At 49.2% G+C, this 13723-nt stretch overlaps 6 protein-coding genes across 6 annotated transcripts; 1 reads left to right on the top strand and 5 right to left on the bottom strand.

The window, feature by feature from the left end:
* Positions 1-22: 22 nt before the first annotated feature.
* Positions 23-253, bottom strand: FSST1_008761 (uncharacterized protein; the record flags this gene model as incomplete). The annotated part of the gene is made up of 1 exon (XM_083225673.1): positions 23-253. One exon carries the CDS (start codon positions 251-253, stop codon positions 23-25), a length of 231 nt encoding a protein of 76 aa, XP_083084722.1.
* A 30-nt stretch (positions 254-283) lies between these two features.
* On the bottom strand, positions 284-754 carry FSST1_008760 (uncharacterized protein; the record flags this gene model as incomplete). The annotated part of the gene is made up of 1 exon (XM_083225672.1): positions 284-754. The coding sequence occupies one exon, from the start codon at positions 752-754 to the stop codon at positions 284-286; it is 471 nt and encodes a 156-aa protein (XP_083084721.1).
* Positions 755-2462: 1708 nt separating this feature from the next.
* Positions 2463-4973, bottom strand: FSST1_008759 (peroxidase/catalase; the record flags this gene model as incomplete). Its single annotated transcript, XM_083225671.1, has 3 exons — positions 2463-4015; positions 4070-4466; positions 4518-4973. 3 exons carry the CDS (start codon positions 4971-4973, stop codon positions 2463-2465), a joined length of 2406 nt encoding a protein of 801 aa, XP_083084720.1.
* Positions 4974-8625: 3652 nt separating this feature from the next.
* On the top strand, positions 8626-9389 carry FSST1_008758 (phosphatidylethanolamine-binding protein; the record flags this gene model as incomplete). The annotated part of the gene is made up of 4 exons (XM_083225670.1): positions 8626-8817; positions 8868-9058; positions 9108-9296; positions 9347-9389. 4 exons carry the CDS (start codon positions 8626-8628, stop codon positions 9387-9389), a joined length of 615 nt encoding a protein of 204 aa, XP_083084719.1.
* Positions 9390-9562: 173 nt separating this feature from the next.
* On the bottom strand, positions 9563-10781 carry FSST1_008757 (peptidase S8/S53 domain-containing protein; the record flags this gene model as incomplete). Its single annotated transcript, XM_083225669.1, has 2 exons — positions 9563-10447; positions 10497-10781. The coding sequence occupies 2 exons, from the start codon at positions 10779-10781 to the stop codon at positions 9563-9565; spliced, it is 1170 nt and encodes a 389-aa protein (XP_083084718.1).
* A 1566-nt stretch (positions 10782-12347) lies between these two features.
* FSST1_008756 (pectate lyase) lies at positions 12348-13168 on the bottom strand (the record flags this gene model as incomplete). The annotated part of the gene is made up of 3 exons (XM_083225668.1): positions 12348-12789; positions 12839-12968; positions 13018-13168. 3 exons carry the CDS (start codon positions 13166-13168, stop codon positions 12348-12350), a joined length of 723 nt encoding a protein of 240 aa, XP_083084717.1.
* Between the last annotated feature and the right edge of the window lie 555 nt (positions 13169-13723).

The following is a 13723-nucleotide window of genomic DNA, read 5'->3' as shown; positions in this document are numbered from 1 at the left end:
TCGACTTCGGGAACAGGGTTTTTCAGTTCTCGTTGCCCTCGACACCTCCACAGGCCCAGGCCTCCGACTCATAGTTAACCGCCCTGGAGATGCAGTCATAGACCAGAACTGCCTGCAGAGCGTCATTCAGAGCTATGGGATCATAGGGATATTTCCACAGGAAAGCAATCAGACGATCGTTCAACTCCTGTGGAATGTCCAGGATTGCAAGGCACGGCAGGTGCAGAGTAAAGTATGTGTCCCGGTCGTCCATACCACCATAGAGGTGCGCAAGTGAGGGTTGCTAGTCCCCATCTGTTGCCGGTCTATGGTGGGCCGGGGGCTCAAAGCTCAGTCCGAGAGTGCGCCTTTTGTGTTGGTGATTGATCGTGTTGATCACATCGGCATCGTCGAGGAAGTGGCGGTTGTTGTTCACAATTAGACGCTTGATGGCGCTGATGTTGCCGGGCACTGTGACTGTTGCATGCCAAATCACATTCCCGCCGGACAGATGGTTCATTGGTTCCGTCCTGAATGGAATTCCCTGAGAATTGTCATTTATATCGATAGTGTCGCGTACAGTACCCTTCTTTGCTGGAGCAGCGGACACAGGACAGCCCGTGATGCCAGAGTAGCCAACTACCGCGGCCTTGTGTGTCGCATTGCCAATTTTTAGACGAGCGCGCCATGGCTTGGTTGCCGTCTCTCGTAGACCCAGCTGTGCACAACGAGCGAGAACTTTGAAACATCGCATGGGCGCCAGTGATTTGCGCATTTGGTTAATCGTGCCGTTCGACTGAGTGAAGTCTTTGCGAACTCAGACTTGGAGGAAGTAGTCCCCCTCTGTCAGGGTAGTAACAGGGTCGCCGTCTTGGTCCTCAATTAAACAAGAATCGTGAGAGGCAACGATCATTCGGTCTTGTTCCCGGCTGCGTGGGAGTCAAGAAGGCTGTGGTGGAAGTAAGCGGCCGCGAGTGTCGTCGTTGTCGGGATCGTCGCCAAGATTGAGATCGAGCTCAGCTCCCGTGATAGGGTCATAGTGGAGGTAACCCAAGTCGGAGAGTGGTCTTTTAGCTTCCAGAAGGCCTGAGTAGCGTTGCGAGCCTTCCCCGGAAGCGACATCCTCTTGCGCGGCCCTGAACTCCTGTAAATTCAGGCGACGGAGCTAGCCAATATCCTCATTGCGCTTCTCATCTTCGGGCGAAAATGTCCATGCCTTTAGTGAATAGACTCCCATCACCAGGCGTCAGCTCATCGTAGGCATCCCGCGCATCTTTGACCTTTTTGTCAAATTAAGGATCAGGGTTTCATTGTTGGAACCATTCGAACTATTCATCAGAGACGAATTCCAGGTCTTAATGGGTGATGGTATAGCTTTTAGTAGATTTGTTGAAATTTCTATCTGCGCGGAGAGATTAGCCTTTGTTAACTAATAACTTGGATAAAACTAAGAAGGTAGGGAGAAAAGAAAAGGAAGAAAAGGAAGAAAAAGAACAAAAAGGAGAAGAAAAAAGAAGAAGAAAAGAGGGAGAAAGCAGGGGAGCATTACTATCAGTTCGAATGCGTTTGATCAGCTGCTGCATTCGCTTTTCACTTGGGATCATAGTCTAGATCCTGGTAGAGTAGCCTGCAGTGACATGGTTGGTCGTTGTACAGAGGATGACGTGAAATCTCCAGATTCGGCGCCGATTTCGACTACGTCAATAATAGACTCTTGGCCGCGAGCTTCGATAAGGGCTTGGAGAGCTTCGTGCCCTCCCTCAGGGGACACAAATGGTTCCGGCCTCGGTAGGCTCTGGGGTAAAGGGCTGACGTTGTATTCGCGCACAAGTTGAACGATATGGGGAGGAGGAGCAGGGGATGAGGTTGTTGTGAAGAGAAGGAAAAGAAATTCAACGAGAAACAAAAGGCAGATTTTAAAACGATGGTAGATTCTAGGCAGAACTCACTACGTAGTAGCATTCATGGTAAAACAGGTGTTTGCTTCTAATTTACATCCCACTTGACAGTGCAGTGAAGTGCAGTGTAACAGTCGACCGCGTATATACCAATAACAAATCTAGGTGTTGTTGATTCATTGGTTCAAGCATCATCTTGGTATAGTATTGCTATATACGTTGTTACGTACTTGTGCATAATAGCCATGCCATGTTTGTCAAACAATTTCCGTTATCAGTCGCGTCGGAATGGCTCCCTCACATGATCGGCACTGAACGGTTCGCGTCCCGGGGCAGTGGGGCCGGTTCGGTCTCGGATCCGGGAATAGCTTCAATGATAATCTTCATTCTGTATGGCTTTCAATGACCTCACAATTGATAGGCTGTTGGTGACTTGATCAATTACCGAGGCTAGCAGGATAGCAGGCAACTGGCAGCAAGAGGTCAATTGACGGAGCGACACATCACAATCAAGGACCAATAGTTCAAGTCAGATTCGTAATCATTTCATTCTCAAAGGTATTTTGCTACATTGCTATTCATAAATTACAGTCGAGGAGAGACATTAGGCGCGTTACCATTCTTAACATCAAATCGGTCCAGGTTCATCACCTTGGTCCAAGCAGCGACAAAGTCGCGAACCAGCTTCTCGCTACCGCCAGCCTCAGCATAAGTCTCAGCTGTCGCGCGGAGCTCAGCGTGCGATCCAAAGACGAGATCGACACGGGTACCGGTCCACTTCTTGTTGCCGCTCTTGCGGTCAATACCCTCGAACAGGTCGCCGTTGCCGACAGGCTTCCACTCGGTGTTGATGTCGAGGAGGTTGACGAAGAAGTCGTTGGACAAGACACCAGGGCGCTTGGTGAGAATACCGTGGGATGATCCATCCCAGTTGGTGTTGAGCGCACGAAGACCACCAACAAGAGCGGTGATCTCGGGGACACTGAGAGTAAGAAGCTGAGCGCGGTCGATGAGCATGTGCTCGAGCTTGACGCGTTCGGTAGAAGCGCCGTAGTTTCGGAAACCGTCGGCGGCGGGCTCCAAGTGACCGACAGACTTGGCATCAGTCTGCTCCTGGGTGGCGTCGGTGCGGCCAGGAGTGAAGGGCACGGTGACGCTAACACCGGCATCCTTAGCAGCCTTCTCGACGGCAGCAGAACCAGCAAGGACGATCACATCAGCCAGAGAGATGGCCTTGCCATTGGACTGAGAGTCGTTGAAGTTCTTCTGGATCTTCTCAAGGCCGTTAAGAACCTGGCCCAATTGCGAGGGGTTGTTGACCTCCCATTTGTTCTGGGGCTCAAGACGGAGACGAGCACCGTTGGCACCACCGCGGAGATCGCTGCCTCGGAAAGTAGAAGCAGAAGCCCAAGCAGTAGAGACGAGCTTGGAGACGTCAATGCCAGACTTGAGGATCTCGTTCTTAATGGCAGAGATGTCACCGTCGTCGACGAGCTTGTAGTCGCGCTCGGGGACGGGGTCTTGCCAGTTGAAGATCTCCTTGGGGACCTCGGGGCCGAGGTAACGGTCGCGGGGACCCATGTCACGGTGAGTGAGCTTGAACCAAGCCTTGGCGAAGGCATCGTTAAACTCCTGGGGGTTCTCAAGGAAACGACGAGAGATCTTCTCGTACTCAGGGTCGAAGCGAAGCGACAAGTCGGTGGTCAACATGCTAGGCCTGTGCTTCTTGCTGGAGTCATAGGCATCAGGGACGGTAGCGGCAGCATCCTTAGCAACCCATTGGTGAGCGCCAGCAGGGCTCTTTGTGAGCTCCCACTCAAACTGGAAGAGGTACTTGAGGTAGTCATGGCTCCACTTGACGGGCGTGCTTGTCCATGTGACTTCAATACCAGATGTGGTTGTGTCGGGACCCTTTCCGCTCTTGTAGCTGTTGGACCAGCCGAGACCCTGCTGGGCAAGGTCAGCGGCCTCGGGCTCGGGGCCGACGTGGTCGGTTGAGCCAGCTCCGTGGGTCTTGCCGACGGTGTGACCACCAGCAATCAGAGCAACGGTCTCTTCGTCGTTCATGGCCATGCGGCCGAAGGTCTCGCGGATGTCATGGGCGGCGGCGACTGGGTCGGGGTTACCATCAGGACCCTCTGTTTGTTGTCAGCGATGATCAATTCAATCGGTATACACGGAGAGAGACATACCAGGGTTAACATAGATGAGACCGTGGTGAGCAGCAGCCAAAGGCTTCTCGAGATCCCGGTTGTGGTAATCAGTGTTCGTGGGCTGATCCGAGTCGGTGGCACCAGGCTTGGTGGTTCCCTTGCTTCCGTTGGAGTAACGGACGTCGTTTCCGAGCCAGGTATCCTCACCACCGTAGTAAGTGGCCTCATCAGCCTCCCAGGTGTCCTCTCGGCCACCAGCGAAGCCAAGGGTCTTGAAGCCCATATCCTCGAGGGCGACGTTGCCAGCGAGGACGATGAGGTCGGCCCATGAGATCTTGTTGCCGTACTTTTGCTTGACGGGCCAGAGGAGGCGGCGAGCCTTGTCGAGGGAGACGTTGTCGGGCCAAGAGTTGAGGGGAGCGAATCTCTGCTGACCCTGTGGAAATTGTTAGAGATGAATGCAATTGAGGCCATGTTGAGTACTTGCCTGTCGGCCACCACCGCGACCGTCAAAGACACGGTATGTTCCAACGCTGTGCCATGACAGTCGCACCATGAGACCACCGTAGTGACCAAAGTCAGCAGGCCACCAGTCCTGCGAATCGGTCATCAACTTGCGCAAATCCTCCTTGAGGGCATTGTAGTCGAGCGACTTGAAAGCCTCAGCATAGCTAAAGTTCTCGCCGTAAGGGTTGGTGACATTGCTGTGCTGTCGCAGAATGTTTGTCTTGAGCGACTCGGGCCACCACTTTTGGTGAGTGACGCCGTGTCCAGCGACGTTGGGCACCTTTGAGTGGGCAACGGGACACTTGCTCTCAGACATATTGTATGGTGTTGTAGACAAGAATCTGGGTGTTGGTTTGTTCAAAGTCCAGGTCCTCCTCGCTATTGACAAAGACAAAATACGAGAAGAAGAAGACAGAGGAAGAAGAAACCGAGGCATAAGGAAAGAATTGCGGGGGTGGAGATTGGGACCTCTTTATAATGAGAGTCGGATTGGCAAAAGAAGGCCTGTGAGTGGAGTGGCGACGAGAAAGAGGAGACGAGACGAGGCCCGGATCATGCTCGGTATCTCGTCAAACAGTTTGTCAGTCAACTCGGAAAGTTATGCCGGTTTCGTCAACAATAGCTACATGACGCACTGTAGACAAGTGCGGGGAAGCTATACCGATACAGCAGCTAGTGTAACACAAAAGTCATTCATCATGAGAGTCCGGATTGCGTCGGAAAGGACATGTAATAAAATCATGACTTTTTTTAAGTTATCTTTGCCTCCAAGAAACCTCTAGAAACAATCATCAAAATGTATGATATCTCGACTTATCATCAAACAATGAATTGATCGCCACATATGAATAACGTTTGGCTGTCAATCTCGTGATCGGTTTAGTACCGGTAACAGCCCCGCAGAAACAAAACACAGCAACTGAGCAGCCCAATTATCTGCACCTTAACAACCCCTTTGGTTATAGGCTGCTTACTTGCTCTAGGAAAAGAGGATCCAAGAGCAAGGGGACATCCCCGAGATGGGTTGGTAGGCTAAAGAGCGGGGTCAACTTGTTGCTAACAAGATGTTTTCCGGACTGAGTAAAGAGAATGAGAATATTCTATTCAGAGGCAATCAAATATCAATCTGTTATTATATATCTATTAATCGTCAATCTGTGACTTTCATCATCACCATTCGTCTCTTGAATCAACAATGGACGACATTCATCTCGATGGATACAAACCTGCAACTTTTTCCGTCTCTGAATTGTCCCACCACACCCACAAGCCGAGATAGACCAATCATCGATCCCGCTTACATTTGGAATCAATCTGCAGCGCATGGAATCAATTGCTTCAATTCAGTGACAGAATCATCATAGACGTCGTACCTGCGTCCAAAACAGCCTCATTCTTTCCCGAACGCCTCATTTCTCGGTTCATCACATCAAAAGCCGAGGCATCGTAAAAACATTCCATAAATAAATTACCAACAGGGAATTGAACTGATGACTCTAGCAACAGCAAAAATAAAACGAAGGTGGACGATAGCATCGTTGATCCGACTCCGTAAGAAGTCAAACCTAGCTACCATCCGATTAAAGTGTTAATTAGTTGAACTTATGTAGTAAGCACTGCATGATTTGACCACAATAATATTCACCACTTGACAGGACCACCTCATTTCATAATTGGTACATTTCTGGTATCGAGAGGAAATGTATTCGTTGATGCAATGCAAAGAATTGTGTGCACTTCGCCATGTCTGTGCGACCAATCCTTCCATCAATTGATGTCAATCGTCACCAAACTTCAGAGGACAGATGAGCGACGGCTCATTCACTTTCGATGATAAACGATAAAAAATGAACATATCGCTACCAACAAACTTGCCTTCATCCATACATAGGAATTGAGCATGGAAGTTGAGGTAAAGTAGTGGATGACTCAGAAGTCATGGCTTTCGTGATAAAACTATGCAGACCGGAACAAATGCATCTGGATGTCCTTGTCAAGGGTGGCTTTCACAACACGAAACGATAGGGCATCGCATGCTTTATGTACTACGAAATATCTCTTTTTACACTATCACGGCAATCATTGACCAAGTACGGATAGTTGGAGAGGTGACGGACATGGCGGTACTCCGAACACCGATGGACTTCGGTCCTACAACCAACAGCGACGTCCGTTGGTCAACCCGAATGCCTTGACAGCAACTGAGCAATAACTACGGAGCTGACTTCTCGGGTTCCGGGTTCCACCTCAGGCCGTCGGTGTTCCGTAGCAGGGTCGCAAAATGAGTTTTGCGACCGGAGTTGTAGAAACTATTACCGAGAAACGGCAGACAATTGGCATTGAACCAAGGTCGAACTGACTTATCGCATTTGCACGGAACTCCGTAGTGCGGTAACTGCCCATCGGTCATGTCCTGCTTGCGGAGTCCGTTGGCTTCTCGTTACCGCTCAGAGCTCAACACCGACGGGCTTCGACTCGGATTTCGCAGCACCGCCGTACAGTGATTCTTCGTGGATGGCAAATGTATGTATTCAATCGATCGGCCAATCAAAGAAGGACGGGTATCGGACGAATTACAGTCAGAACTCGGCTTATCTTCAAGGGTATCGTGGCGAGTAGAGTGCGGTCGCGGGCTTTGACACTTCACGGGATCATCATTCGGAATCTGCTCGGTGGAGGGATTTGGCTTATTAAACACAGTTGGAGATGTATTAGGACATGAAACACGACAGAGAGACTATCGGCGAGTGTTGGCATGTTATCATCGAGCGGACGGCTTTCGTGGACATCGGAATGGTTCTCGACGAAGGATGTTGCAGTCTTGCGACTTCGCGATCGAGGGGTTTACGCGCAAGGTATTCAGGTATCTTCACGCGTGTCAACTACTGTTGGGAGCGTATTCTGATGCCGGTAAGAGGGTTGTTGAAACACTGGTGGTTGGTAGAACATTTCGGAGACAGCTACTGGCGATCGCGTCTGTGAAAGGTTAACCAAGTCTTGCGGGGACGACTATGGCTGGACGATGACGCGAAACTGGCTTCGGGAAAAGCTGTCGGTGAGTGGGATTGGACGGCCATGATGATACTGTCTGGGAGAGGTTAGTAGACAGGTCGCGATCACTCAAGAAACGCCGCGCCCAAGTCAAGTCGAAGCAGATCCTCAGCAAAAGAGGCGCATCACGCTTCTCTTCTCTTGTCACAGGACGAGCGTCGCGTCTCGACATGGCGTTGGTTCTCTGATGTATTCTGATGAGATGAAGGCAATATGACATGGATCAGAAAACATGATGGTCGCGTTCCTGGAACAGTGATCGACCTGGCGAAGGAGCTTGTCTTTGACGCGTGACTCTCATGACTTCCAACCACTTTCAACTAACAGACGCGATGGGACGATAAGCATCCATATTTCCACGTGTATATGATGTCATTCTGTCTCTTATCTTATCGGTAGCCCAGTTTCAACCAATGACAATGTGTATAATGGGGCTTCTTAACAATTCTGAAGTGTCCCTCAATACCGTTACGGATTCAGACATATTGACGTCGTTAAAGCACATATTACTAGGATTATCAATTGTAACTTACAGCGCAAACCCGTATTTTTCTCTATGACAACTGACCTCAGAAAGATCACCGAAATTCAATTCAAGCTTATTACTTTATTCTAAGGGGCTGTAATGTTTCTTCACCAACATTATATTTCTCAAGGTTCAACGCGTCGGATTTACCCTACAGCGGTTGATCGCTATCGGCCTCCCGTCCGATAAGCTTAAATAGTGGATCTACCTCGGCGCGCGCCGCGTCTCTCTACCTTGTTTGCAAATCCTTTGAAGAAGTCAGGCACAGAAGTACATAAACAGCATGTCAAAACGACTTTATTACTCAGTCCCACTCGTACTTTGCCAAAGTTGGGGGCATCGCATCGTCCAACAACGCTCCACGCCTGTTATTCCACCAGTTAGATGTCATTCTGATGCAAGCCCCCAACGTGGGGTAACCTCTCTCAAATACCGTCATTGACCCAACCTCACTCAAACATTGAACAAACACATACTTCATACCAGAAAACCTGATACTACATCATTCAAAATGTCAAACACACTATCAAGTTCTTTGGCTGAGGCGAAGCTGGTTCCCGGCCCGGCAGCTAGTCTAATTCCCGAAGGTTTCCAGCCCACCATCAACCTGCGCGTCTCGTTTGACGGCAAGGACGTTGAGTTAGGGAACCTGTTTCGTGCGAATGAGTGCAAGCGCTCACCTAGTATCTTGTTTGACCAAGAGGTATGTACGCCGGTTATGAGACGAGGACATCCGCTTACTTTTGATTGTAGGCTGATGCACCCGGTGATGCTACATACATGCTTCTCCTCGTTGATCCTGATGCGCCAACACCTGATGACCCCAAGTTTGCATTCTGGCGACACTGGGTTCTTCCCGGCTTGAGGCCCTTAGGAAGCGCGGATGCTGTTGCCCAAATCCAACCTGCGCTGACAGAATATCTGGGACCTGGCCCCAAGGATGAGTGAGTGACAATGTCAGTCACATTTGTTCCTTTGCTAATGATCCATCAGTTCGAAGCCTCACAGATACCTAATACTTCTGTACCGTCAACCTTCTAACCTTGATCTGAAGAAGGAAGATGTTGGAGGTGAAGAGTTTACCCAGAGACGGTCTTTCGATACCGCCAAGTTTGTCGAGAAGTATGACTTGCGACTGGTGGGTGCGAACTGGTTCCTCGGCGCTGGAGATGGTTGGAAAGAGTAAGAAGGAGATGAAATCTAAATCATGAATAACATATTATCAATTGAAGCCATCTCGACTTTGATCAACTTTGGTGGCCCGCACTCGACTGAGCTCAACGAACATACACTTTCTCATTGAGTGTTATACTTCACACATGTCTACATCACTCATCTCACGAATCCAGTAGTGAACCAAAGGTCAAGCGAATAATATTATTCAATACGTTAATCATACATCTAGGAAATTGATACAGTCGTATCTAAGCAAGAAGCTCTTGGCTACCTTACTTGCCAACACCGTTGTTGATGAGCTTGTTGACAGTGTCACGAGGAACGCTGGCCACAATTCCATCAAGGGCCTGAGAAGCAATGTACTCGCAGAGACCCTCAGCCTTCTTTCCCAGACCAAGGAAGTAAGCGGCCAGACCAGCGACATGGGGTGAAGCCATGGAAGTTCCGGAGATGGTGTTAGTCTTGCCACCGGGCCAGGTGCTCAGGATATCAGTACCAGGAGCAAGGACATCGACGACGTCGCCAAAGTTCGAGAAGTAGGAAAGGGTGTCGTTTCGGGTGGTTGAGCCAACAGTGCAAGCGCTGGCCTCGGAAGCAGGGGACGATCCGGAAGCATCAACGGCCTCGTTACCAGCTGCGACGGCAAGGAAGAGACCAGCATCGACAATGCTCTTGGCAGCGCTGTTGACAGCATCGGAGGCTTCGCCGCCCAGAGACATGTTGACAACGGCGCCGTTGGGGCAGCTCTCGGCATCGGCGTGGCCAGCGACAAAGTCCATGCCAGCAATTACAGCAGAGTTGGTACCTGAACCGTCATCACCAAGGACCTTGACGGCGTAGAGTGTGGTCTTCTTGGCGACACCGTAAGTGGTAGAGCCGATAGTTCCAGCAACGTGGGTACCGTGACCTTGACCGTCGCCATCACTGCCACCAGCAAAGTTCTTGAGGAACTTGGCGCGTCCATCAAAGTTGGGATGCTCAACATCGATGCCTGTATCAATAACGTAAGAGCAAGTGCCCTCACCAGCGCTCTCGTCGTAGGTGTAGGTCTTGCTACCAGGCCTGGAGCTGGAAAGACGGGCGATACCCCAAGGGGCATTGTCCTGATCGACAGTAGCCTTGATGGTGATGACAGCATCCTGCTCAATGTACTCGACCTGGGATCTGTTAGTATTATTTTGACTGGCTGGGATCTATGTGACTGACATTAGGGTCGTGCTTGAGCTTCTCAATCTCCTCATCCTTAAGACTAGCAGCAAAGCCACTGAAGCTCTTGGTGTAGGTGTAATCGGCATCAGCCTGGATGGTCGAAACAGCGCTGTCAACAGAAGCAGCTCGGACGCCGCTCTTCATCTTGACGATGTACTTGCCATCGACAAGCTTGACGCCACGAGGACGGATGACAGGAGCGGGCTCAGCTCGTCGAGAGACTGAGGCTGAAGGAGCGGCCAGCGCAAAGGGCAAAAGAGCGAGAAGAGTAGCGGAACGCATTTTGATATAGCGAAAGTTGAAAGTTGGAGTTTGAAAAAGAGAGTGGTTGTGAGTGAGTGAATGTAGTTGTTGACTTTGCTGTAAAGACCGAAGAGCTGAGTGTGATGAGACAAGATTGAGTTTCTGGAGACGAGAGCATCTATTTATCTCGTTGCTTCATCTCCTTTAAACATGGTCCATCGTCTATGTTCGGTTGTTGGTAGTCGTTCGGTACCTGAACCTATCGTAACAAGACATGTGCTCTGCTCTGATGATCGCCATCGTCCAAGATAGTAGATATCCTTGTCTGCAACCACTACCTGCCTAAAGAGCGTGTCGATCCCATCTGTCGCTGTCCCTGCCGAGATATAGCATAATGATTAATTGTTGGAGCCTCAACCAACCGAAACGTCTCGTGCAGTGTCCAAGTTGGGTTATGAATCGTTTGCCACGAGAGTAAAGATTACAAAAGGAGTGCATAATTAATGAGGTACCTTGATATTGTGTCATGACTGGTTATTTCATTACCGCCAGGCCTGTGGAGTTGGGAATTAGCATGGTTGATCCCTCACCAATGAGAGTTGCGAAATGGCCAATCTGCCATGAAACGATATCAACCGAGGCTACCAACCAATAGCGATGATCTATTGCCTGGCTAGGGAGCTGGTTTCATGTATGATCCCCTGAGCACGTCAAAAGGTCTTGTCGATTTGTCTAAAGCTTGGAATATCAGAGGATCTTTTGAGAGATTAGAAGGAACTGATAGAGTTTATCAAAAGTGCCAATCACGAGCAATTGTCGGCCATGTCAAGCATTGCAGGGGATATCTTGCCGAGTTTTGGAAGGCGAATCTCGAATTCTAGAGGCTAAGGAAAAGTTCCGACGCCGATCTTCACGTTCTGCCCCTTGCATTTGCGAATATGCTTGTTTCGTTAACTCCGCCAAGCGAGATGCCGCGTTTGCCTTACCTTAATTGATCAAGGAAAGAATCCCGATGTAAACAATTGCAAAAGAAGGATTGATCGGATGAGAATCTGTTCTTTGTTCATCCGGTTTTTGCTCTTAGTACATAGACTCTATTAGTAAAGCTTTTGATACCACAAGATGGGGAGCTGGCGCAACGGTAGCGCGTCAGATTCCAGTTAGCTGTCCCACAGCGTAATTCGGGGATTCCTGAAGGTTATCGGTTCAAATCCGGTGTTCCTCATTCTTTCTTTTGCCTTTTTTTTTGTCTATCGCCAGAACCTCTGAATAATGAAATGGAAGAATAAATGTCTTGAAGGTATAATGTTTTTGTTATTCCCGACCTTGTTCTTGGCAAGCATGATTTTAGTTTTAACTGTTATAGATCTAAAACCTTAATCGCTATAACCTTTATTTAATCATCCACCTCCTACCAATATGTTAATACCGTAGTGGTTTCATTAGATCAGTTGAAGGTACACATAAGTCAATGCTGTTTGTTCGTAGAAATATATGTCATTGAGGTAAATACCTAGCCAATCGAATATGTACATAAATTAAACCCAGTTCATCAATAGTAAACCAATCATTCCGTCTCTCATAACAAATAACTCATGAATCCATTTAGCAGCTCTTGGTAACACCGCTGGTAGTGCAGAATGTTCCATCAGGGCCGGATCCAATCTTGGAAGGCTCAGAGCCATCCGAGTTACCCTTGTAGCGATCGCAGTACTTGCCGCTGTTCTGGCAAGAGTTGGTGATCTTGCAGGTATCACCATAGTTGGTGTTGATACCGCACAGGACACCACCATCGACGGCAACAGAGTTCTGGATGATGACGTTGCGAGGGCCGCCGTTGTCCTTGCAGTTGCCGCAGCTGCGGACCAGTTTGCCGTAATCCTCAGCGTAGAAGTCCTTGATCTGGACCGTGCCACGGCCATTGAACTGAACGATCTTGTCAGAGGCCTTGAAGGCACCACCACCGTTGATGAAGGATGTGCCGCTGGTTTGCTTCAGAGTAATAGCGTCCTCGCAGACATCTGCCCACCAGACGTTGTTCAGAGTGCTAATGGCTGTTAGAGCTGAAAGTATAATACAGTGGTATTGTGACTTACCAAGTTCCCTTGCAGTGAACACCCTCAGCTTGAGAAGCACCGATAATGACATTGGAAAGAGTGGCACCGCTCTCGAGAATGAACATGGCATCCTTCTCACCAGTCTCGTTCTGACCTTGGCAAACGTTGGCTAGGCCATGTTAGTCTATTTTCGAATTAAAAGTGTCATTGAAACATACTGCTTCGCTCGAATCGCTTCATGCCACCATCATAGCTGCCCTTGACGGGAACAGCAGTAGGGAAAGAGGTGACACCGGCAGACTTGGGAAGAGTCTTGGTGACAGCAGCGGAGGAGACGCCAGCGAGGGCGAGGATGGTAGCGTACTTCATGATGGGCTAAGGTTGGTGTTACTGAAGATGTATTGATGGAATCAAGTTGTTGTGTTGCTGGTGAGGTGATGTCAGGCTCTTGGCTTGCCGGATTCACCATTCTTTATATACTATTCATCACTCCTATATCATGACTTGTCTCGACCGCAACGTATCAATCAATACCCAGAGGCATCCTGTACTCTTCGCACCAATGAGCATCTTGAAACGACGGGTGAGTTCCAAAGAGGGAAACTGGTTCTCCAAATGAAACTCCGTTTGATGTTACATCTCTAGCCTTACTCAACGCTAATTCGAGGAAACAAGTACTTGAATTCTCCGTCTGTCTATATCACAACTTCTCATATGGGGAGGCCAATCACACCGCCTCAATGTTCTATATCGAGTCAGCTGTTAAACAAGCACTTTTGCCAAATTCTGGGGTAACGCGAGCTGTATCCCTAAAAGCCGTAAGTCAAACACGGGGTTGAGGAGAAGCTAGCAGTAAAGACCAGCCTGGATTGGTGGCTTTTTTCAGGTACAGTATCCCAGGTATGAATCCACCAATCGCAGTTT

The sequence above is a fragment of the Fusarium sambucinum genome, chromosome II (genome assembly GCF_050947815.1).
Source record: "Fusarium sambucinum isolate potato_lamoka chromosome II, whole genome shotgun sequence".
Taxonomy (NCBI): Eukaryota; Fungi; Ascomycota; class Sordariomycetes; order Hypocreales; family Nectriaceae; genus Fusarium; species Fusarium sambucinum.
This window is presented reverse-complemented; position numbering and strand designations above follow the sequence as displayed.